The sequence below is a fragment of the Anguilla anguilla genome, chromosome 5 (assembly GCF_013347855.1).
Source record: "Anguilla anguilla isolate fAngAng1 chromosome 5, fAngAng1.pri, whole genome shotgun sequence".
Lineage (NCBI taxonomy): Eukaryota > Metazoa > Chordata > Actinopteri > Anguilliformes > Anguillidae > Anguilla > Anguilla anguilla.
This window is the reverse complement of record NC_049205.1, coordinates 40,717,697-40,743,905: the sequence shown is the minus strand read 5'-3', so window position 1 is coordinate 40,743,905 and position 26,209 is coordinate 40,717,697. Positions and strand designations below refer to the sequence as shown.

The following is a 26,209-nucleotide window of genomic DNA, read 5'->3' as shown; positions in this document are numbered from 1 at the left end:
TTAAGTGCCAGATCGCATGACTAAATATCATGATTCAGAAAATGATTTTTTTCTTCTTTGCGCATCATAAATTATGATATAGCCAATTATGCATCTCCCTTCAGGCCCAGTCAGTACTGGCCCATTTTGCGGTTTATATCAGACTGCGGGACCCATTCACACACTAGAGCAGCACAGAAGCTTCATTAAACCCATGACGGGGAAAAAAAAAGGCTTCATGAATAATTCTTCAAAAAATAATGAAGCCATCACATGTTATCGCTATTTTGAACCACTTGCACTGTTTGAACATGTGTGCTGGGGAATTTAGTGTTTTCATAGATTAAAACCAAATATTAATTTACAGAACAGTGTAGTCCCTCCCCTCACACTAAGGGGCACAAGATGCCTCGTATCCAATTACAGCTTCAAGATGGAAGCCTGTGACAGGTTAGGAGTGAAGAGTCACTGTGTTTTCTGTGAACAGGTACCTGGTTGTTTTTGTAATGTCAGCTAATTCAATGTGAAAGCTCTCTGGCTGGATTGGCAGAGGCCCAGGCAACTGTCAGTTGATGCCAAGCACCTGGGAAAGGATGCTTATTAGTGCTGTATCAATGCCACAGCCTTGTTTGCTCAGAGCCTTGGCACTTAAGACCAAAATAATTTCAGTATGTATTCCAGTCAGATATATGATTTCAATTCAAAATGTTGCATCTAGACAAGTGGTTTGCCTCCACTAGAACTGTTCCTATCTCAACTTTCCCCACACCCTTGAATGCCTGTGAAAGTTGACTTATTTGATACACTTAAGGGATTAGCTATCACGGTGCGTATTGCTACATATTGTAATTTTATATGTTGACTTAAAGAGACAATTGGAGGAGACAACTTTAGAAGTGACTGCATGATGCTGTTAAATTGCAGGAATATATTTATAGGCTTGCCAAGCTCAGTTTCCAATAATGAAATCACATCAAACACAACAGAACAGTTCACATCCTTTACTTCTGGAACCTCTGTGACTAGCATCTGATGTCTAATTGTACTTCAGTATCCGTTCTGCATTGCCCACGGGTGTCTTTTTTATTCACCTCTGGAGAGAGGTCTGAGCAAAAGGCTAGCTTATGATTTATTAATGTACCATTTTAGCCTGCAGCCAAAATCTACTGTAAAGGCATAAACTCACGCATTTATACTGTAACATTCATATCCTGAGGATGTGTGTGTGCGTGTGCGTGTGCGTGTGCGTATGTGATATTATTATTTCACCTTTTGGACTTCCTTATAGATAAGCTCAGCTACTTCTCACGGATGTCCATATAACCTTCGTGCCGTCAGCTCCAGTGATGGCTGAAGGTCCGGAGGTAGCTATTGTAAGGGCATTCTGCACAACTGAAAAAAGCATTATCCATAAAACAGTGTTCCCCCGTGCTGTATAATCAACACATTTGTAGAAAATTAATTTGGCAACACGCCAACATAGGTACGGATGGTAATAAAATAAATTTGCATCCACATAATTACAGCAGGTGCATATTTTGCTGCGGTAAGTCAAACTATTATAAAACTTGAATTAAAACCAGCTTGTGTGAAAATAGTCTAAAGCAGATGGGAGCCTTCTCGAAAGTAACTGAGCAACAAGTATAATGGCAGTAACATAACTTCGGAGCCAAGGGCTTTTATTCTTTACAACACCATACACGTGTTATATTTTAAAATATACACATGGTCAGCTATAGCATACCAGAGTACATACTTTAGAATGCATTTTATTTCATATTTACCTTCAATAGAAATTTTAATTTTTCGTTATGTTTATCTGCTTCTTCTATTGCCTTATAGTAGCGTTCGTATCGGTTTTTTACTTAATTTAAACTTTGTTTCAAAATGGTCTTGAGGTTGACACATTGAAACACGGCGCGGTAGGCTACAGCAGAATTACGATCAAACGACAGAATCGTGGATTCTGAGCGCTCACGGTAATGAGGGGAGCAGTTGGAGATGGAACGCTGAAAATCCCAGGGCGCTCGCTTTGAGAAATAAGTCAGCGAAGCCTGCGCTGTTCATTCAAGCTCTGAGTAAGCGGGACTCTGCATCTTGGTTTCAGTTGCGCATTCGTAACCAGTAAGGGCGAGGTGCAAAGTATCAGTGTTACTTTTTACACCTTGATTTGTGGCTTTGTGGTGAACTCAGCCTGTTATTTAAAAAAAAAGGTTCTGAGAAATATAACTTGGTATGATATATTCATATATGGACGAAAACAAGTGCATATTTGAAAGCAGTACAAATCACAGGGTTTTAAGAACTGGTAACTCGCTTTTCAACACCGGCTACGCTGTGATGAAGTGCGCTGAGGATTGAGCGGATGAGCGAAGTGTTGAAGGACGGTATCTAGGCGGTAGAAGTGGTACGGAGCTGCCCGGAGAGCCCCTCTCTTCACAGAAGGATGCTGGTGGGAAATGCCTGGCGACAGAGAGGACGAGATTTGTCAAAAGGCACTGGAACTCTTGTCGGATCTCTGCACTAAGGGCGAGGTGCAAAGTGACAACTGTTTGGATTTCATATATTATTTTCGCGATCTCGCCAGACCGAGGTATACAGACTCAGGTAATGTTTGAATCACGCAGCAATGCACTTCAGTAATGTAGCCTACTTTCTTTTCTTCTCTATAGTGAAAAGATAAGTGTTTTCACGCGCAAAGATGGAGAATTGACTGTGATAGGTGCTTGATATTATTTTTGACGAATTGCACGGGATTTCCATTCTCAACTTTGGAGCTTATGAATGAAGCTACTCCACCCACTAAAATCGAAAGCATTGACATTTTTTCATAAATATACTTACAGTAATCTTAAACTGAACGCGTAGCTAAAAATAATCTACAAAAATATATTAAAATATAAAAACGGCAAATAGAAAGTCTAATAAAATGCCACAATAACACGTAGTAAGTTTCAAAGGTACTCCTCCAGTGCTCGAAAGTAGGCTATAGTCAATCTTCCGTAAATTACATGGATGTATACGAGCCCCACCCTTTTACAAAAGGTTTGCTGTAGTACAACAGGAGGTATGTGACAATGTATTCTGCATACGCTCTTTTCATCCGTAAAGTGTGTAGAGTATTGCAAGCACAATTGCTTTTATAATGGTAGTGTTTTTAATGCTCATGATATATGGCAAAATACCGTTTGAGTAAAATCATTCATTAGCCTACTAATTTAATTAGGTGCGCATCAGTTACGACAAAAGCTCGCTTACTGCATGCTTCACATTTTCACCTACGGCATTAAGGGCACGTGAGGGGAGATTTTGCATAATTGTAAGTGACATGCAATATATGGCAGCTTCACTTTCTCTTCATTGTAATACATAGGCCTACATATTACACGTTTTGAGATATTTCCATTCAAACAGTCAATATTTTGAAAATGATCTACAGGAATACGCTACTATAAAGTCTGTGGTTATTCCAAAAAACAAAACGCTTTCTTTGCCTGATCCCAGTGAGCAAATGCGGGATCTAGACGTCTAGAGGGGTGAAAGTTAAGATTGAGAAACGTTTTGACACAAAATGACTAAGTTATTTGAATATAGCCTCACAATGTCCTAGTTGGCTAGAAAACTTACATTATTTAACCAAATGTTGCTGGTTTTTATCTGAAAGCCTAGAAGGCGTTTTACCGATTTTTCCCACAGCATGTTCACTGGAATACAACGTAAATTGAACCACCCTGGGAACTATTAAACTGTGTTAATCTATGTATTGCTGGTGATAAGGGCAATTGAAGAATAATGTAATGTATCAGGAGTAGCCTACTCAGATTGGCCTAGCAATAGTATGCGTCCTGATAGCTGTCTGTGCCTTTGCAATGTGAGGAGAAGGTGCTTCTCCAACACACAGAATTAAAAAGAACTAGGATAGAGTAACTTTAATCCATAAGGGAAAGTGGATTATGTGTGTGTGTGCTACACGGAGGACATTTGCTGTGCAGCTGTGGTCAACTCCAGTCTATCTGCTTCACTCACACGCAGTCAGTTTCCCAGAATGAATATATCAGATGAAACATTGGCACATCTAAACATTTGCCATTGAGAAATCAATATTGTGCATCGTTTATGGTGGCATAAGGGTCAGAAGATGCCGAAGAGCTCTGAAAATGTTTCCAAATGGCATGCATAAATTGCATCACTGCAAACAGTCAAGTTTTTATTTGATTATGGAAAGCTCAAAACTGTGAAGACAAGGCTCCATTTTGAGCTAGAATACTAACAGGGTGATAAAAACGAAAAGCCGGGGGATTAGATGCAATTAATGAATCCAGTCCCTCCATGGAGAGGACAGCCTGCATTGTCAGTCGAGGTGTGAGGGAAGCTTTCAGCTGCCAGAGTGCATATTTTAGACACTTCCCCTTCCCATCCATGCCCATAAACGCACTTGCCTTTATATTTTTCCTGGTCACGCTTGTCTTGTAGCTTCCATCTCTGTGTCTGACCTTCTCACCCATCTATCTACCTGGCTGCCTCCCTATATCCCTTATATTTCTTCTTGTCATGGCCCTCTTGCATGTCAGTCTCCCCTGGGTCAACCCCTTTGTGCTGCCTTCCTTTGTAATGGCCCTGCTATCTTGCTACCCTCCTCCTACCTTCCTTAACACAAAAAGGCAGCATCATCCCTGATGTTGGTTGGGCTATCATTGTCCTTCAGCTAGAGTATTGCTTAAAGGGTTTTAGGATTAACTTCTTCCCCCTTGGGCTCTTCAGCTTGTATACTGGTATCATCTCGCTGTTACCATTATTATAATATAATTTTATAGGACCTCTGTAGTGACCTTGTTTCCCTGGAGGTCTCAATCTAGGCTAGAAAAGCTTAGCCTCAGATGGGTAGCATCTCAATAAAGAAGAAAGTGCTACTGGGTAGACTGGAGTGTCTTGATTCATAGCTTCAGGGCTCTTTGCTGTCACTGGTAAAGCAAGCTAGGGGGAGGCTCTGTTCTCATCCCTGGTGTATTGCGCTGGTGTGTGTATGTGTAATACATCCATGCACGCACACACACAGTTACCTCTATAATTATTTTTTCTCAGTTTGCCATTCCTGATACGGATGAGCAAAAAACCTGTGTAAAATATACAACACAGGTAACAAGCAGTTTTTATGCTCAAAAAATATGGGAAACTGTGTTCCATTCCTAATGAATTGCTCTGAAAAGAAGGATTTTTTTTTAACAAGTTACAATTTAATTTCCAAAAACAAAAGGTGGCAAAATCATTGGCTCCCCTGTTTTCATTACTTTGTGTTCTCTTCCTTTGCAAGGGTCTGGGTATACATTTGAAAACGTTTGCTTCAATATTATTTCAGTATGAAATCTAAGGAGCTGCAGAACCAGTTTTAAAGTGCATCCAATCTCATTGCAACACAATATCTGCAGATAGTTGGAATGTTACCCAGCAGCATCTGAAGTGTGAGAGTGATTGAGGTGTCCACACACGATCCCATGGTAACGTGCAAACTGTTAGCAAATTGCCTGAGGAATAATGATCGACTGAGTCCTTCAATAACTGGTCATGTCGACCTGAGCTACCGTGACACGCAGTGGGGTAGGCAACATTTGTCCTTTTGTTACCGAGTGTACAGTGTTCTCGCAACACAAAAGATGACAGGTTTCTTTCTGAGAGCAAGACAGATATCCCAAGACCAGCAGTGACTTTCTAAGTGGTCACCATGCCTGCGTATTAGGATACACCTTGGGGCTATAATTTAAAACTGTGAGGGAGACCGTGCCCGGCTCTACAGAGCCTCAGCCTGCCAACATCCATCAGCCGCTCTCCCAAGCTTCCAGTGCAATCCAGTGGTGCCCCTGAAACTTGTGCTTGCTTGAAATATTAACCAAGGATTCAATTAATGAAAGGCCCGTATCCTCAAACTGGAGTGACTGTAGAACAGTCTCTGTTTAAGGTCTCTGAGCTGTGACACGGTTCATGCTTTGATGAAGCTGTGAAGTTAAACCTTTCATAATGCTCTCAATATGGAACAATTTGTGATTATCAGGGCTGAAATCATTTTCCAGTGTTGACATTTAACGTGTTGAACAGAGTCTGTGCAAATTAGTGCATGTTTTTAGGCCACGCCTTCCAACTAAAAGAGAACAGCTGTCTGTACTCTACCAGCTGATCACCTCAGCACCTGCAAATGAGCCTTCTGTCCCTTATGATTTTGAGAAGGTTTTGGATAACATAATTATCTACATCTCTTGATCTGCTCTTCATCTTCCTTTGTGCATCAAAAAATCAGGGACCCTTTTGAGTCCATTAAGGTGTCCATAGCTCTTTCTTCCCACAGCAGGGACAGCAAGCCTCACAAACACATGGTCTTGATTCAGTGTTTGACCAGTACAGCTTACCCTGTACTTATTTCCTCTGCAGTTAGTAGCAACTGCAATAGCAGAAACAGCTTGATTTGAGATGTAGTCAATGATGGTGCTACAACTGACTCATCTCTGTCACATCCCCTTGCAATGGCCAGGCCTCAAAATTCGATCACACAGATTTTGAATCACTGCTCAAAAAGGTCACATCAATTTTTGTGCATGATTGTTTCTCAATTTTGTGTGATCATAGCTGGGTTGATTCGTCTTCCATCTATGATCCATAGCACCTTCACATCTACAATGAGTTCCATAATGTTTGGGATAAAGACTTTTCTTTTCTTGATTTCGCTCTGTAAACAGTCAGTGCTTGACGTGAACCTTTTGGCTCACTGAGGTTAGCGGTTTTTCAAAATCACTAGCCACTCAGCATTTTTACCAGCCAATCCCCCTGCCCCCAAAATTAGAGAATGTAACAACATGCATTTGTTTGAACATAACATTTAATTGGAACAGAAACCATTACAGTTATCCAACCTGAGTAAACTGTGTGTGTGTATGCGTGAGAGAGGAATCATTTTTAATTGCTAGAATCCACTTAACAAATTATACACCACTCTTAACTACTGCTTAGCACAACCTACAAAGGCTATCTTTAACTAAACCTGCCCTTAATTCACTAAATCTGTGCATTGCAGATCTTTGCCATGAAGATTATCCAAGTGTCAGTGTGGAGAATGAAGAGTATATCTATCTACAAATTGAAATAATATCAAAAAAATATATAAACCATTTAGAGATACATATAAAAGCTATTTTAATACTCACCTATAGCCTAATTGAGGAAAACTGGCTATATCTGATGGTATTGAGTATTGTGTGAATATAATGTGCTTATATTCATCTAATAATGACAATGTTGAAGCTCTGCAGCTCCGTCTACTACACTATTTTGAAAAAATGCATCCTGTGGAGTGGAGTAGGTGTGTCCTTCTCATTTTCATAAAGTATTCTACATGCAAATTAATTTGCACAGTGTGGCTGTGCCTGGCTCAAGAACCTCGGATCAAACCGTGAAACTAGGTGTTGATATGAATCAATATTCAGCACTTGCATGGCCTATTTCTCGGCACAAATGTTTTCAGAGACATATTTCAGTGACAGTGGACTGTTTAGGTGGAATTAGGGCTGGGCGAAATGGACAAAATCAAATATCACAATATTTTTGACCAAATACCTCAATATCGATATTGTGATGATATTGTGGGGATGACTATTGGTACTTTCACAAAATTACACAATGAGATTTTTGATAAATAATCATCAGTAATGCCTATCCTAAGTGGGTAAAGGGAAATAATAGAACAGCTAGAACAGTCAGGTAAGTTCAGAAAATTACATCACTTTACTGTAATGCTGCATTTAAATCCAGGAAAAGACAACACTTATGCCATATCACGATATTACTATTACATATCGTCTGGGATTTTGTATGTCTCATATCACGATATCGATATAATATCGATATATTGCCCAGCCCTAGGTGGAATATGAGAAGGTTTATGAACAGCCCACCAATGTTTCTCTGCTTTGAAAAATGTTGGACCAAAGCCAATCTAGCCAATTTGATACAGGCAGTGTTCCATCGTATTCAAAAGTAAACTGACAAATTTGCAACAATTTTCCAGCTTGATATCTTGACTGACATCTACATAGACATACAGTAGTAGTACCTCCAAAGAGGTACTCTGATATCATGATTTAATTACAGGCATTTAGCTGATGCTCTTATCAAAAGCGACTTACACAACTATTTACATAGCATTTACACTGCATCCATTTATACAGCTTGATATATACTGAAGCAATACAGGTTAGGTGCCGTGCTGAAGCGTACAACAGCCATATCCAACACAGAAATCGAATCCATGACCTTTAGGTTACAAGACTGACATGTGTTCAAGATGACGAACGCTTGTGGCAAACTAAGTTTGCGGCCAACAGTTACCATTGAACGATTTAAATGAACATTCCATTTAGTTCGCCACCTACGCATTTTTGATAAAAATGGATGGCACTAAATGGAGTGAAAAAAGCTAGCTAGATTAGGTCTAACAATGGTAGCCAGCTGATTTTCTGATTAGCTGGGATTTTTTTTAAAATATCAGAACAAATATTACACTGATCAAAGTATAACAACAATTATAACAGCAAAATGATTGTCAATTTACTTGTTCTCTCAGTGTCAGCAGCCATTTTTGTTCATGGCACACTACATTTTCAGACTGTTAGTTAACGTTAGCTGACGTTTGTGACGAACAGAAAAAAGTTTCAATATGTTTGAAAATGTTTGTGAGAGTGGAATGCAGAAAGCATTTTTCAAATACCATTTTCTGCCAGTTTTTTTTTGCCAGATGATACTATTTCGTAAATGTTGAAATAACAGCATGGATTTATGTTTACAGCTTTATAAAAGTGATATAGCTTGTAATTGTCAAAATACAAAATACCAGTATGGATGGTGTGAAAATAACTACACCTGTGTAAGCTCACGCACCGCATGACACGGGTTAAATCGAGCACTGCAACTTTCTCATAAAAAGGTTAAATCTGGATAAATGGTAACACCAAGGTATTCCGTAGTCGTATTTGGCTTGTCCATGAAGTCCAAAACAGGCCTGGAGTCTGTCAAATAGAATTTCATGATCTATTGTATAAAAAGCTGCACTCAGGTCAAGAAGTACAAGAACAGACAGAGTTACGGTTGGCTGGCAACACTAAATCATTAGTAACCTTAACAAAATTACTTAGCGACAGCTTTCTCCAATAGTTTTGATAAAAACGGAAGGTTTGAAACAGGTCTATACTGTAATTTACAAATTTGTCAGGCTAGAGATTTGTTTTCTTTAGCAATGACTTAATAACCGCCACTTTTAGTGACTCAGGTACATATCCTGTTACTAGGGAAGTGTCAATGATTTTTACCATGTGTTGGCCTAGTACAGGTTCTGTAACCAATTTAGAAGGAATCGGATCAAGCAGACAGGTGGTCAGTTTTGAAGGCATAACTAGTTTAGATAGCGCATCCATGTTAATGGGCGTAAAACAGTTCAGTGGCACTGTTGGTACATAAATGGTGTGTGTGGGTATAGATAATGGATGGATGGATAATATTTGGACATATTTATGTCATGTAAATGAAAATGGTCATGTTTAGTGCTTTCTTCAGCTTTTTTTGACTTTCTCCAGACATCTTCAGTTCCTGCTTGTTTTTGTGTTCTGCTCAGCATATGAAACACGTGTTCAATTGGATTCAGATCTGCTAAATGGTTTGGCCTGTCAAGAATTGTCCAGTTTATAATTTTGAAAAACTCCTTTGCTGCTTTAGCATTATGTTTGCAATCATTGTCTTGCTGTTGAATGAAGTGGCATTCAATGAGTTTGAAGCCATTGTTGGAACTTGGTTGAGCAGATAAGATGCTTCTGTACACTTCAGACTTCATTCGGCTGCCCATATGTGTGGCCGCCATACATGCCAAATCATAACACCCCACCACCATGTTTTACAGATGGGGGGGGGGGGTGCTTTGGATCTTGGACAGTTCCTTTTGGCCTGCACACTTTTCTTACCATCAGTCTAATACAAGTGAACAAGTGAATCTTGGTCTCATCTGTCCACAAGGCCTTTTTTCAGAACTTGTCAGGCTCCTTTAGGTGTGTCTTAGCAAACTCTGACCTGGCCATCCTATTCTTGTGGCTAACTAGTGGTTTGCATCTTGCAGTGTAGCCTCTGTAACTGTGTTTGCGACGTCTTCTGTGGACAGTAGTCTCTAAAACACATCCATGCCTGCCTCCTTAAGAGTGCTTTTGATCTGTCAAACAGGTGTTTGGGTTTTTTCCCATTATGGTGAGAGCATAATGGAAATAACAGCTTCCTTGACTTTGGCGTCATACATGAAGGACGTCATTTTACACAAACATCACCAGGAACAACTGGCTCCCTATTTTACAAAACATTTTCTGCCCTTCATAAATATGTCTGGCTCTTGAACAAACAAAATGTATTATCCATTCATATTTGTTCAAAATCATCCTTGGTTCTTCAGCCTTTTAAAGATACTCAAATGTTCAAAGCTAAACACTGAATACAGTCAGTCTTACAATATTATTCGGCCCTTTCATCTTCAAACCATCCCACAATCAGGGTCTCTCTTTCTCTCTTTATATAACTCTACCAGAGAGAGACATTTATTCATGCGGAACCCTTGAGCAACAGAACTTGCGGTTTGCTGCTCTTTCCAGCAGGATCATCAAAGAAAAACTACCTTGAATCTTTGTTACTATTATTCAATTAAAATGCCACTCTCTAGACCTGTTGTGCACTTAAAAGTTAGGCAGGACATTAGTTTTTTATTTCTTTGTACACACTTCTTATTTTAATGTTTCTCAACAAGGCTCTTCTCAGTGTTTTCTTTTTAATCTGAACAGAAATCCAAGTAGGGTCTGCAAACTCATGTTACTCCTGGGAGTGAATGCAAAAATCTCAGATAATATTACAAAGAAATTATAGAAATTGAATATAGACTTCATATGAAAGTTCTGTTGCTAATATAACTTAAATTTAGTCAGGACAACTCATGTACTTTGATTAAATATATTAATGAATATGCGATGTAATTACTTTGGCTTGGCACTGAGTGGACCTGCTTTAGGTACTTCTGTACGCGCACCAGTGTGCACTAACCTATCAAACAGGGAGCAGGATGCATCTCTCCTACTTACCGGGAGTTATATCAAAGGACCCCCCAGTACCTAGAAGCAGATCCAAACTACAGGTGAAACCTGGGGTGGAGGAGGGTGAGCACAATGCTGTGAGCAGCAGGAAGTGAAACATGCAATGAGCAACTCAGGCAATGAGCAGCACTGGGGAGGTCTGGCTGTCAGTTTAAAAAGAGCTCCATTAGTAATGTGGGCATGTGAGTGGTTGAGAATGACAGTATGTAGTGATGTGTATATGTGATTGGTTGAGTATGAGAGCATGTGGTTGCTGAGACTGACCAATGGTTGGCTGCAGCAAGAGTTTGCTAACTGAACTTCCTCTGCGCATTTCATGCATGACAGCAGATAACAAAAAGAAAGCATATTTTGATGCAAATAATTTATTCATTTGATATCTGTAAGATAATCAAACCCTACCTAGCAAATTACTTTCCTTTGATTGGTTTCCCAGGTGGTTGTACATCTGGTGCGGAATATTTAAAGCATGTGTAACAAAGGTTTTTTGAGAAATATAAAACTTATTAATATGCACCAGGTTGATTTATTTATTTACAGACTGAAAATTGTGTCATCCGTTGGTGGTAATATGGCATGTCAACCTATCACTGTGAAGGGTATGACACCAAGTTTCTAATCCAGTTGACAAACTTCAAAAGTGAGTTTTATGTGAAACCCAAACTTTCAGCCCAATTTTATTAAAAAGTTGAGTTTAATATATCCTTTTTGTGAGCAGGGAGAAGAGTAATGTTGTCACGATTTCCAATTTTCATATCATTGATATGCCTTGGAGAAATATGGCAATATTTGATATTATTGTTTTTTTTAAATATTATACTGGAATTAAGTAAACATTAACAGAAGTAATTAGCACATGTGGGCTGCTGGCAGAATTAATCTCAAATTGCAGTAGCCTTAGTGCTGCTTACTTTAGTTAGTGACAGTATGATCAACTACAAACAATGACTCAGACCAGAAGCATAAGCAAAACAATGCTTTTGAAAATTTAAAACAAAAATATTTTTTTAAAAGATCACAGTTACTTTAAACTAAGCTTAAATAAAAACCTAAATGCACATCATAATAAATATGTATGAACACTTAAAAAACTGCTTAACAATGAAGGAATATGAACATTTAAATAACATCAAATCAAATAACTTTACACTCTCAAATTCAAATTTTCTCCAGGCTAGACACTAACTACACTGATATTTTCTGTGTTTTATCTCGTTTTATGTGTTGTTAGCCAGGAAAGTGAGCATGTTACTTTTCCACCAAATGAAAGGATCCTCTTCTGCGTTGATTATCAGATAATTGGCACTGTTAATAAACGGAATATACAAATAATAATAATAAAAATATAAAAAACAGAGCAAATAATAATATACAAATAGTAGAAAACAAAGCATACGAACATTGTTGCAAGGCAGCCAAACTATAATAGAAAAGATGGCGGGGGAGGGACACTCCGCTCAGATTTGTCTCCAGGGGCTCACGGAACAAGCGGTTATTCAAAGATCTAGAGTTATTCTGATTTTTTTTTAAATGAACTTGTTTATTTTATAATTAATCTTATTATTTAAAACCATTTAAATATAATAATAATAATTATTATTTTAAGGGTAAATAATAATAATAATAATGATGTAGATATAGACAATAATATCAGCAATATCTTCAAATAGCTTGATATGCGATATTATCATATTATCGTGACAACTCTAGAGGAGGGGGTGGGAGTGTTCTGAGTCTTGAGAATGAGCCCCATTTCCAGGATATGATAAGATGACAATTCTTTGAACCTGGAGAAAATTGCGTAAACCCATGGTCTTCATGTCAGAAGGTTGAAATCTGAACACAGTGGCCCCTGGTGCATGAAACCAAGCTGCATAAGAGCATCAAGGCCAAGGGCATAGGCATAAATAATATTTAACACATTATTAACATGTCACACAGGCATGTGTACAATCAGTGGCCCAGATCATGTGATAGGAAGCAGGCATATCAAAGTGCTATGACTAGGCTGTGACTTGGATAATGGCTTTAGCATACCATCTCTAGGTCCTTCCCATATCTTTTCTGTGTCAATGTGGATACCCTGTGAGGTATAGGGTAACAGGTAAGATGCAATATCAGACAGTACTCCCAAACAGCAACATTATTTTAAGTTCACATGTTTGTAAATTGGGGTAAATTGAACTTTGCAACTGTCACCATTAGGATGGATAGTAGCCACACGGTTGCCTGTGAGATTACCATGCAAAGGAATCATTGTTGAAACATGTTGAGATAAGTAAAGTGAATAGGCAAATCAGGGGCAGACAACTGAAGCAACCACAGACTGGCATGGCTCCGTTGGGTTCTGAGGGAATATCTAATACAGTAGGCAGCTCCAGACATCAGGGCATTTCATGGGCATCAAAGAGACCAGCTGTGGCTCAGTTTTAACTGCAACTTGACTGTTTATTAGGTCCATACAGATTTCTTCACATTATTGTGACAGATACTTCTTCCGAAATATGAAATCATCGAAGAGTCTAATTTCTAGCCTTTATAGTTATTAAAACAGGGAGCAATTTACAAGGTCCAAAAGAGTTTTCAACTCCCAGCTCTGTGTTCTTACTAGTAATTACTGACTAATTGTTAAGGTGTTTAGAGTATCGATTGTAAACATTTTTAATAATCTCCACAGAGAGATTTAAATATATTGGCATGCTCTTGTCAGGTATTTTACTGAGCATTCTGTGTTGTGTAAAATTTAATTTCAATGTTTAATGAGGCTAAACTGGGGGGCTTATTTGAAAAAAAAAAATCTTAATTTATGATTATGGATTATTAAAATTCCTTATAAAAAAACAGCATTCTACTACATGGCTTGGCGCAGTATATTGATTCTTTCAAACTCAAATCCCACCTGTTTCATAAAAGCACATTCAAAGAACTTTGTTTCCTGCTGTGGCTCATTACGTGGATGTTATTTTCTCAGGATGATCCTGTCATTAAAAAAAAGATGCTGGCATACATCTGTCAAGTAAAACATAAGCCTCGTATTTCTAATGAATCACCCTAATGATTAATGGAGACAGAGCTGATTCCAGTGATTAGTGGTGGACAGTAACGCAAGCTGTTTGAATCAGTTCACAGTAAAGATTTGTTTTCTGAATATTCATTTGTACTCCCAGTTAGTCTTTTGTTCACAAGAAGAACTGAAAGGACCCATTCCTTCAGTGATTCTTCTTGGCAGCCTGTACTGCAAGCTAACCAATTTACACTGATGTTAAAGCTCAAATCCAAATCCCACTTTTACTTACTGTTTTCCTTACAACACATTTCACTTGAACTATAAGACACACTCCCAAGTAGATTACATATTTAAGTTCCTGGTTCCTCCCAAAGATTCTATATATGTCCCACTCAATGCCATCTAACTTTCTTGTTGCTGTATTTTATTGGTTCTAAATCTAAATTGGTTATAAATATTCAAAAAGACTACAGGTCTGCTAGCAGCTGCAGAAAATTGAGTACAAGAAAAACCTACATGATCTGAGCTGTTACATGGAGGTGATGCAAGTTGTTTTCTTCAGCAAAAATACCAAAACTAATCAATTGTTTGAGAATAATCCACCACTATCAATAATGATAAAATGTCTTTATGCTGCTGAAGGAGGTCTAACTTCTTTGGTGCAGTGAAACCTGTATTGATCGTTCCCATTGAAATAACTTTGCTGAGGCCTCATGATCTCATCTCTCCGTCTTTCTAAAACTGAAACTGGGTCACTGATCGAGATGAGTCTATCATCTCATTATGTATTAACCTTTTACACTGGCTGCTGTGCCCAGTGTAAACTTACTTCAGTGAGTTGTGGGCATTTCATGTCTTCAGCAGCTTATCCCTGATGTCGCTGTGGCAGTGTGTTGAAAGTCATGTACAGATCTTAAGCTTAAGAGATCTTAAGCTCTCCTACTTTGTTGTTTCAGAGTAAAAAGTATTGAACTGAAGTTTGCTCCGAGCAAAACTAGCTTCTATTGCATAGCATGCATTCCTGACAACCATATCTCACTGCTTATTAATTGTTCTTTTAAATCTATTTTCTGGTCCTTGGTATATGATGATATACATTACGAGTACATAATCTATATATCTCTCATTTCACAGCACTGTTAATCACTGTGTAGGCATAGCAACCATTTTTTATCATTCTCATACTTGAAAGACACTGTGACATAACTCACATTATCACAGCTACAGAATATAAAGTATGAAGATAATATTTGAAAATTGGACCAGTGACCTGTATTTTTTCCAAAATGTCTTGTATATCTGCTTGGAGCAGGCAACAGAGTAGGAGAGGATATATATCTATATATGAGGAGAGTCAAAGTCAGTGATCCTCACACCTTGTTCTGCTACATTATTTATATCTAATTTCAGTATGTGTTGGCCCAAGTGTAATTCGAAGCATCCTGCACACAAGTGAGATAAGAGCACAAAATAAATCTCTCCACTTTGCTATTTGCATGTAACTTCAGGTTTTGATTTAGGTAAACCTTGCTTTTAAAAAAAAAAAAAATTCAATGTCCTCTGTGTCCATCCAAATTATAATGTGCAGGTAATAAAGCACTATAGGACACTTTCAACAGAAATAACATAGCAAAAGGCTGTGGCTGAACTTCAGAATGGGTACCTTGAAGAGTCTCTGGACTTGCAAATCATTGGGTTAGTTTGTCACTCTCAATTCCAAACAGGTAATTTCAATCCATTTTAACGGTACTATTTGTTGTCACTACGCAATACCAGATAAATGTGAATATTTTTTAAGCATGAGGGAGCTCATACTCTAATAGTCAAACCTTTGTTTAATTTCATTATCTCAACCTTATTACTGCACATATTCAAACCATTTTAAGTTATTTATTTTGTATTCTTATCAGTTTTAAACAGGGAAATGCAAAAGGAGCAGAGAACTAGCTGCTGTAGAGATAATTAAACAAATGCAGTTAATACTAATTAACTTTTCAGTTTTTTTTAAAAAGAGAAGCCTCTATGTGGATTTTCTATTATTTAAAAAGCTCATTGACTTTAATTAAATTGCAGAGAGCCAAATTGAGTTTCAATTTAGAGTGAATTATTTCATCATTACACCAGGTCAGCTTTATATTAGGATGATAAGAAGTTTGGTGCTGAGACCACCAGAGAACAACCATCATTCCAGTGGAAACTGTTAGTACAGTATACATGTTTTCATCTTAAAAGGTACCTTTGATCGGCCTGGAACAATACCAGCAGACCTCTCAGTTATTTTTGAACACACATTCACAATGAATGCTTTGTAAATGTGACTTTTTAATGTGGAACATCAAGTTCAAGTCATACTGCACAGCATAGAATATTACTGGGTACCTCTTAATTCTTTTTTTTAAAGCACAACTACTCAGAAAGACACATAACATACATACATGTAACATAACTCACATTATGTCCTTTAAAGATTCAGGATGAAAAGTAGTTAAAGGGCTTGTTCTCTTGAGAAGGACAAGAGGAGGCTAGCCAGCTTAATGAGTTCATTTTATGTTGACATATGAACTCAGCCCCTACTCCTCCACCCCAACTCCATATCTATAACACAGGGGAAATAGGGATTATTATGTATAAATATGTATTATGTATAAATCTGTGGCGTCAAAGTGGTGTAAAATGTGCATAGGCTAGTTCACTCTGTCAGGCCTTTTCTACTGAGTGGAATGAGAGGAGGAAACCAGAAGCTAAATTAAGTAATTTGCTTTTGCCATGGAAACGGAGCCTATCCCCCATCCAATATCTGTAATACAGTGGAAGTAGGATGTCGTCCAAGTAGAATGCCAGACGTTTTTCACAAGTTGAATTACTCCGAGGTTGATGATTCCAGATGGAGGTTTCCAGAAATGTAGTTGTCTATGATGTAGCTCCAAAGCATAAGCTTAACTCTGTAAGGCCTACTGCAGGAACTTAGTGCCAATGGAGAGGCCTTTATTAAATCCAAATCTTTTGCTATGTCTCAGAAACATGATGAGGTAAAGGTACTAAGCTGGTGCATTGCACTGCAGAATTACAGTAACTAGCATCTCCCTTTTATTACTTTAAGTGTACACTTTTTACAATGCAACATACAGTGCGTATGTCCATTACCATATCCCATTTATACTGAAGGATATTTTTGTGTCCTATCTGCAAGATTTATTTTGGTGGAAGATGAGGACTGCAATTCACGTGCTGTGCAACTCAGTATCTTGTGCCAAAATCAGCCCCCCTGTGCCCCCAATAAATAGTTACCAAATATGCATTCGTCCAAGATTTATTCCAGCCTTAACAAACCATGACAGGCCAATATAACACTACTGCCAAAACATGATTGCATTTCTGAACACTCTGAAAAACAAAACTCTCTATTATGTACTCAATGCAGGAATTATGACTTTATGCAGACAAATCTCTGAACAAGTTTCTCATCATTCTCAAGTAAGTTCAACCAGACAATTTCTCATGGCTTTCTTCCCACAAGGAATGTGATTGAAAACCCAACTGGTACAATCTCATTATCAGTTAGACAGTGAAGGAATGATAGGGCCACTGTGGGCAGCATCACTAAAAGCCTGTGTGGTCAACATATAGTTAAATGCATAGTATAGTCTATAAAATGAAAGAGAAGTTGTATTCTTGATAAGGTCATGAAATTATATCCAATGCTCGTGTTTTGTCTAACAAAGTATGAAGCAATAAGTCCACGTGTGGGTGCTTGGTCACGAGAACCAATCTATATTTCTTCAGTCATATTTTAAATTATGTATTTTTATGGGAAACATCTGTTTAATTTCTTCCCCCAGCTAGATGCAAGTTTTAGTTATGGTCTGGTCAGATCTGATGAATTTTCAAAAATAATTCAAGTTGGCCACAGATTATGATTGGATTTAGACAGAAATTATAGTCAGAGATGCTTATCCATGCATGAGCAGTTGTATGATTCAATTTCACATGCCGCAGGGTGTCAAGGCAATTTACCCGCTGAGCTATCAGGACAATGGCAGAACCACTAGAATCTGCCACAATACTGACAGGAAGGTCAGTAGAGTTATATTAATATACACACCTTTACACTTGCAATCCTTCCTCACTTTCCAAATCTTCTGCCCCAAACCCTGCCTGAATCTGTTGTACATACAACAGGTTTACACATATATCAAGAAAACTGGATGCATCAAATCCACAGTTTTGAGATAATCAAATTGAGCGCGAGTGTGTCAGTTCTTTGAAAGTAGCATTATTCTTCAAACACACTATTGCAAACCATGCATGACCCAAGTGCAAATACAGCAGCAGGATATCCAAGACTTGCTACTTACTGTATGTGAGTAAATTAGTATTTCTCACCCTCTTGGGATATATTCTTTTTTTTCATACAAAATACTTTTGGTATTGCATCAGTGATTTTTCTTTTTGTGTTCCCAGCTCCAACTGTGAAGATAAGGATTTACAATCTGTAGCTACGATGAGGGTCTGCAGTGTGTAGTTGTATGGAAGCTCAGTACGATGTTGTTGCAATTAATGTACTGTAGTGTGTTGATGCAGCAAACGTGTAAAGGGTGTTGCTGCAGTGAAGGTCTGCATGGAATATCTGCAGGGGAGGTTGATAGGGTGTAGCAGCAGGGGAGGTCTGCAGGGTGCAGCTGTAGGGAAGGTCTGCAGGGTGTAGCTGTAGGGAATGTCTGCAGGGTGTTTCTGCAGTGTATTTTGGGTATAGCTGAGGATGTTATCTGTTGGTCTCACTCTGCCTTACAGATGTATCGGTGAGCCTGCTGTCCCTCGTGGTCACAGCCTGTGGCCTGGCCCTGTTTGCCGTATCCCTCTTCGTGTCTTGGAAGCTGTGCTGGGTCCCTTGGCGGGAGCGTGGCCTCCCCCCCGTCATCAAGGACGGGCAGCCGGACCAGCAGCCCGTCTACTCGGACGTGGACGGAATCGACAATGAATACAGCGAGGAGTGCGTGAAGGAAGCCACGGCCGTGCCGGTGCCCGAGTCCGCCATGAAGATCAGCCACACTTCACCGGACATCCCAGCGGAGGCCCAGTCCAAGGGCAAGGAGAACTGCATCCACTCCAACCCACGCATGCAGCGGCAGATCACCGAACCAACCTCCTCTGTCCGGTCAGCCTCACCACAATTTTTTCCTTACCAATCTTTGGTAGCCTGAATCTAGCTTTTCAGCTATATCTAACTTTGCGTAATGTAGGCCTAAGTGTGTTTATGATTTACTCAGGTTTTCCATTTTCACAGCCACAAAGACAAACACCCACGGATTACAGTGTAAATGACATAAAAATGTTCAAAAACGTATACTTCTGGCAAGAAAAGTGTCTGCACTTCAAAAAAATTATTCCATTGTTAAATCTCTGTAGATTTTCAAGGTTCGTACCAATCTATATCACTGAATAATAAACACTAAGGAATTTGATATTAACTGCAACAAACTGCCATTCAAAATGAGAAATTTCCTCCTGAGAGGTAGAAAAAAAGTTCTATTTTGACATAATACAATTGCTTTGGATGTCAAAAACATGTTGCAGTGAAAATATTTTCAAATATATATATATATATTTTTATAGAATGCCCCAAGTGGTGTAGGTGTCTGTGTATAAGAATATAGTTCTTCAAATAAAGACCATTAACTCAGGTCCCCTCCAGGGGACAAAAAATAATTGCTGAGTTTTAGGAGGATATAGTGCAATTTAGAATCTTTGTAACAAGTAATTATTACTCAGGGTGTTTTATCAGTCATTTTTAGCTCATGTTTCTCTTACATGAATTATTCACTGCGGAATACTGATTTGACAGTAAAATACTGTAAACAAAAAAAATCTACCGTTTCTGGATTAACTCATACGTTTATTGCAGTTATCCATAATCCCACTTTTCAAAGCTACCAGCACTTTGAAGTCCAAGTTATAGACAAAAGAGTAAAAGGAGATATTTGTACAATAAATAAACCCCTCACCATAAGATGTAGATGCTGTTCTGACTAGGCATTGGTTTGGCTGTCTTCCCTTTATTTGAAGGCATAATTCCATCAGGAGACAAATGAACCTGTCCAACCCAGACTTCAACGTGGCACAGTTCCAGAGGCAGGAGTCTCTGTCGGGTCTGAGCCTGGGTCGTATCAAGCCAGAGCTGTACAAGCAGAGGTCGGTGGACACAGACGACGGCAGGAGGAGCGAGAACTGCGGCCAGCTCCATTTCATACTCAAGTACGACTGTGACCTGGAGCAGCTCATCGTCAAGATCCACAAGGCAAACGACCTGCCAGCCAAGGACTTCTCGGGTACCTCCGACCCATATGTGAAGATCTACCTGCTCCCAGACCGCAAGACCAAACATCAGACCAAGGTGCACCGCAAGACTCTGAACCCAGTATTCGATGAGGTTTTCCTGTTCCCCGTGGCCTACACCGAACTGCCCACACGCAAGCTGCACTTCAGCGTGTACGATTTTGACAGATTCTCCCGTCATGACATCATCGGCCAGGTGGTGGTGGACAACTTCCTGGACCTGGCGGACTTCCCCAGGGAAACGAGACTCTGCAGGGACATCCAGTATGTCTCTTCGGTAAGAGTCTCACCTCAGACAATGCATCTCATTTCACATCCATTCGTGCAATGAAAATGGTGAAACAAAGGCCTGGATTTGTTCTTAACATTCACTACTAAATCCAAGTATTATTTTCTTTCTTTGTAAAAACACATTTTGGCAAGTTAATTTTGTAGATGTCAATTTTTGAATTGACAATGAAATAAAAAGCAAAAAAAAAAAATCAGTTAAAGGGGCAGTTCATTTTTGAGTGAACTGCCCAAAAAAGTATCAAACTTCAGTGTTGGTGTTGTGATGTGATGGAGTACGACCATTGGTTGTAGTTTCAATAAAGGAACTTGTTAGCAACTTACTTTATTAAAGCTCATAACAGCTTTGTAATTCAAATATTAACAGGTGTAATTTATGTCTAGAAATTGATATCTCAATCATGCATTTTGAAGCTATTAAGTGCTTTAATCGAGTAAGTTGCTAAAAAGTTGGCACACTGAAATTTCAAGAAGTCACATTTCACCAACATCACGTCACCATCACTCAAGTTTCATACTAGTCTGCACAAGACTTTGCACAGATATAGGCTACACAGGTGGCATACTTCTGTAGAAGAAGTGGTTCAATGAAACCGTGGAGAAATTATGTCTGTGAGTAACTGCAGGGTTATATTTGGAAGGAGACGTTGCTATTGAATTGAATATCTAGAAAACTTCGCAGTTTAGCAAAACTATTTGGATGGACAGATACTACTCCACGTAAGTAGATTTAATTTAATTTTTAGTTGAACAACCCCTTTAAATACAGATGTTGATTGAATCCAGGCCTATGTAAGCACTAAATTCTATTTGCAGCATTTTTCAATGAGGAATGAAATTATAAGCAATTGTTTTTTTATATATCGTACACATTTTTTCTTATTTCTCTGCTCTTCAAACTCAAATAATGAACTAAAGAAAAAAATTATTTTTTCTTCATTGTATTAGTAAAAAATAATAGTAAATGACATTGAACATATTGATTCTCATGGAACAGTGCCAACTTGGCTGCAGACATACAGTAGATGAACTTTACATTAAAATGTTACATTATTATTTAGAGATGTCCCACCCAATTAGGGTTTTAACCAATTTAATCAGTGATTTTTCACAAAGCTGGAAGGGAGTCTTCATATAATCATCAACTTGATGTAACTTTGAAATGATGTGGCATTTTGAAATAACTTATAACTCTTATGATTTACACGTGCAAGTGCAAGACATGTTATGAACAGCAGGCTCACTTGCCATCTGATGCAAAGATTTATTTTTGTTCAGTCAGGGAATTAAAAATATTAGATGGAAATGATCCAGTCACCATTGTTGTTGGCTGAGAATGTTGTGCAGCAAACACAAAACTAAGGCTTGGATTCAGTTTAAATTGTCCTCAGTATTAAATGACATTTTTGGTGATTACTGCCTAAACAGTTTGAAAAGGATAAATGTTGACTGAATCCACAAATAAAATCTATTTCATACTAGAAACATATTAGATACGACATAAAAATTTACTAACAGTGTGATGGACACTTTCTGGGATTATTTCATGAGAACTAAATGGAAAGTAGAGGAAGGCACAGAGTCCTATTAAGGATATGCTTATTTTTAATTGATGATTCAGAAGAGGCAACGAGGATATAAACAGGCAATGCTGTGCAATGGTAGTTGTCAATGGTACTTTTGAAACCCTAGCCAACTGTCCAATGAAGCGATACTACCATGTTCACTGGCTCGCTTTATGAATGAACAAGCTGCAAACCAATACAGACCATATAAGCTATGAACCCTCATTGTCTAATTGTCAAACACAGAGGCAAGGACAAGGAGGGAATGTGAAATTAATTTAAAAAAGATTTCAATCACCATTTCATTTTTTCTGGAGAACTAATACAGAAACGTTCCAGATAATATGCCTGACCTATGAATTGTGAATGAGGCGTTGCAGGATATTTTCATTCAGATCCAATCATGTTCCTCCCCTCAGAGGTCAGCTGAGGAAGGGGACGGAAAGCCCAGATTAATTATTCAGGCATCTTCAGATCAAAGGAAAACAAGGAGCGAGGCAGTGAAAGTTTTGTATGTGCACAATCCTGGAAGAGTTCACTTTAATGACAGTGAATTATTGAATACAAGCCTGCTTACTGCAGGAAGTCAGTTCATCAGATTTATAGTGGTTGCTGTCCCAATGGTAACTGAGGTAGGTCAGTCTCGGACGAGGAGGCAAGTCTAGGCGTAGAAAGGTAATTTCTCTGGAGTGGGTCGCTGTCTCCTGGCACAAGAGATAATGAGACTAACCTCATAACAGCGGTCATGTGTATGCTTGCTGGGGGAAAACAAAAGCCATTGCTCTCTCAATGAATAAATATCACGGAGTGCAGCTTGGGAACTACAGACGGATGACAAATTGAAGAAAAAACCAACATCAAGTGTCTGAGTAAGGTGTTGGGCCACCACAAACCACCAGAACAGCTTCAATGTGCCTTGGCATAGATTCTACAAGTCTCTGGAAATCTACTGGAGGGATGGAACACCATTCTTCCAAAATAAATTCCCTCATTTGGTGTTGATGATGGTGGTAGAAAGCACTGTCTAACACATCGGTCCAAAATCTTCCGTTGGTGTTCAATTGGGTTGAAAACTTGTGACTGCGAAGGCCATAGCATATGATTCACATCATTTTCAGACTTGTTGAACCATTCAGTGACCCCTGTGCCCTGTGAATTGTCATCCTGACCACTCCCAGCAGGATAGGAATGTTTCATCATAGGAAAAAAGGTGATCACTCAAAATAACTTTGCATTGATTTGCATTGACCCTTCCCTCTAAGGGTAGAAGTGGACCCAAACCATGTGCCCCCCACAGCATAACAGAACCACCAGACCCCCTCACTGTAGGCCTGTACCGTTCTCTTGGTGTTCACAACACATGCGCTTGCCCACTTGTCGAGAATATGGTGAAAGATGACTAATATGACCATATCACTTTTTTACACTGTTCTTGCTGACAGTCTGATCACGTCCTGTATTGACATTCTCAGTCAAGCTCTTATGTTTTTTTCTTACATCATATTTACTGATGTCTTTCCCCTAGATCTAAATGCAGATGTCACTTTAGTCACTGTTCCTATTGAAACACTAGCCAATAAAGCAGTCTTTGTGACTGAAGCTCCTGCCATCCATGCCCTAATAATGAGCTTTCTTTCAAAGTCACTTAGATCTTAGATCCAAAATCAAGGTCAACTGGGCCTGCTTTGCATTTTTATGCATGCCACAGTGCATGATAGGATGTTAATTGCTTAATTGTATCTTGCAGTATGCCTGTATGGCAGCATCTGCATTTATGTTTCTTCACTCATTTATTCAGGTCCTTTAATTTGTCACCCGTCTGTATATCCCAGGGGTGCCCAACCCTGGTCCTAGAGGGCCACAGACTCTGCTGGTTTTTGTTGCGACCCAAAACTTAACTGATCTATTAAAGCAGTTGGTTGCACCAGACTTTAATCCAAATTAATTGCTGAAGAGTAGACTTTATGGCTCTCCAGGACCATGGGTTGAGCACCCCTGCTTTGCACCAAATTGCAAAGTACCTTTCACAGTCACCTTCTGGTCATGTATACAAAAAACGACTATGAGATTAGAGGAATAAATATGATCACAAATGGAACAGTAATTTCACTCTAAAACAGATTGTGGGTAATGGCCCTGCCAAAGTAAACTTTACAATGAATTCATATTTTTCAGATCAGCACAGTTTAACCCTTTTTTGTCCTTTGCTGTATTATAAATATTCTTTCCTGAAAGTAAAGACCAGGAGAGAAACAACCATCTTGAATATGTCTGATGTGTCATAACTAGGGTCACCATTTTTTTTCCAAAGCAGTTTTCTCTCTTGAATTTCAGTCATCAGCATGAGGTTAATAGAGCCTTCTTTGATGAGCTGTATTTGATTATCATAGTCATATCATAGTCTCTCTAGTCATCCACAGTGAGAAGTGAATTGGCACTCAACAGTGATTGACAGGTGCTGCATTCAGTTATTAAAACCGCTGAGTCAGTTGCATATTTTAACAGTGTTATATTGCTTTTTTACTGTGTAAAAGTAGTGAAACTGCCAGTACAAAAATGACAAATAGAAGACTATTCATAGCAGCAGAGGGAGGCCAACAAATGGACTGAAAATGTAAGGTTGAAGCTTTGTGTCTGAATTTAATCATCGTAAAACTTTAACAGTGTTCTCTGCAATTGCTTGACAAAGCTTAGGGCAAACTTTTCCACATGAAGAGATGCATCTTTTTACACTGACAAAGTTGATTTGGATGGACAGGTACCATTTTGCTTTCTGTGCAATTTTTGGAAAGCCTTTCTCGCCTCTGTCCCAGAACTCCCCAAGTGCCATTGCACTGCTGTTTTTTGTTCAAATAATTTGTAATTGACAAGTTTGGAAGAGCAGATCATGTCAAATGCTGGTATCAAGTCCAGAGGGAGTTTCGTCAAGTGAGCAGACTTTATTTGGGTTAAAACTGCCTCAAGGAATTTGTGTGTAAGTTAAAAGAAACTTCTTTTGGAGTGGTTTGCAATATGTTTGCAAAAAGTTTTGCTGAATGTTTTCATGCATTAGTTATTATCATTTTGACTGTCGGTAAACTTTGTGCATGGACAATGCGTAAAACCATTTTTAGTAACTAACTGTTGCTAATTGTAATTTTACAATCAGTGAACTAGTAATTGTATGATTAGTCAGATGATCATGCTGATTCGCTGCCCAAGGGATCAGATGAGGATATCAAATGTACTGAAATTTTCAATCCCACTGGGTCATGCGCTATAGAAAACGGTGACCCTCACTATAAGGGACAGTAATGTATCTGCGAATATAGCAGCATACTCAGATTAAAGACAGGAATTTTCAGTTTATAAGCAGCTTTAGAGTCTTCTGCCTTAAATGTATTTTGGGGTGTATTCTGGAATTTTAATATGATCATCTTTTAATCTTTTAAAAATATTCTGAAAGACTCTGTGCAGTCAAAATCATGATTTTAAAATGCTTATAGTATGACCAAAGACTATAAGGCTACTTACACATTGATTTTAAAAGTATTTCATACATGTATGTAATGAATTAATTTTTTTTCCCTAAAAACTATACAATGCTCGACATTGTCGCCTGGAGGAGGATTTGGTATTGGTGGTTTTGAGACCAAATTTGTGACGTTGCAAATGTTTCTAATTTGCATTGACCAATGTGCGGTGGCCAAAACACTCACCCAGTATGAATATTTATGTAGTGCGCGCTCCCAAGTTCAAAGCCAGTTAAACGGACCGGCTCTGGTAAGCATCCCTTCGGGCTAGATGACATTCAAAATTTTGAATGCTGTTATTGCTGTACTCGTTATCCATTATTACAGTCGTATGATAACTAGCTAACGTTAGCTAACAACTGACGTTAC

The 26,209-nt window shown here is 38.6% G+C and overlaps 1 protein-coding gene across 1 annotated transcript in view; it reads left to right on the top strand.

The window, feature by feature from the left end:
• Positions 1-1,900: 1,900 nt before the first annotated feature.
• The window catches only part of syt9a (synaptotagmin IXa), a 52,691-nt gene continuing 28,382 nt past the window's right edge, over positions 1,901-26,209 (top strand). Inside the window, exons 1-3 of the mRNA XM_035417222.1 lie at positions 1,901-2,586; positions 18,934-19,297; positions 20,206-20,752. Coding sequence (XP_035273113.1) covers positions 2,439-2,586; positions 18,934-19,297; positions 20,206-20,752 — 1,059 coding nt within the window. The 5' untranslated portion in view covers positions 1,901-2,438. The remainder of the gene's footprint in view (positions 2,587-18,933; positions 19,298-20,205; positions 20,753-26,209) is intronic.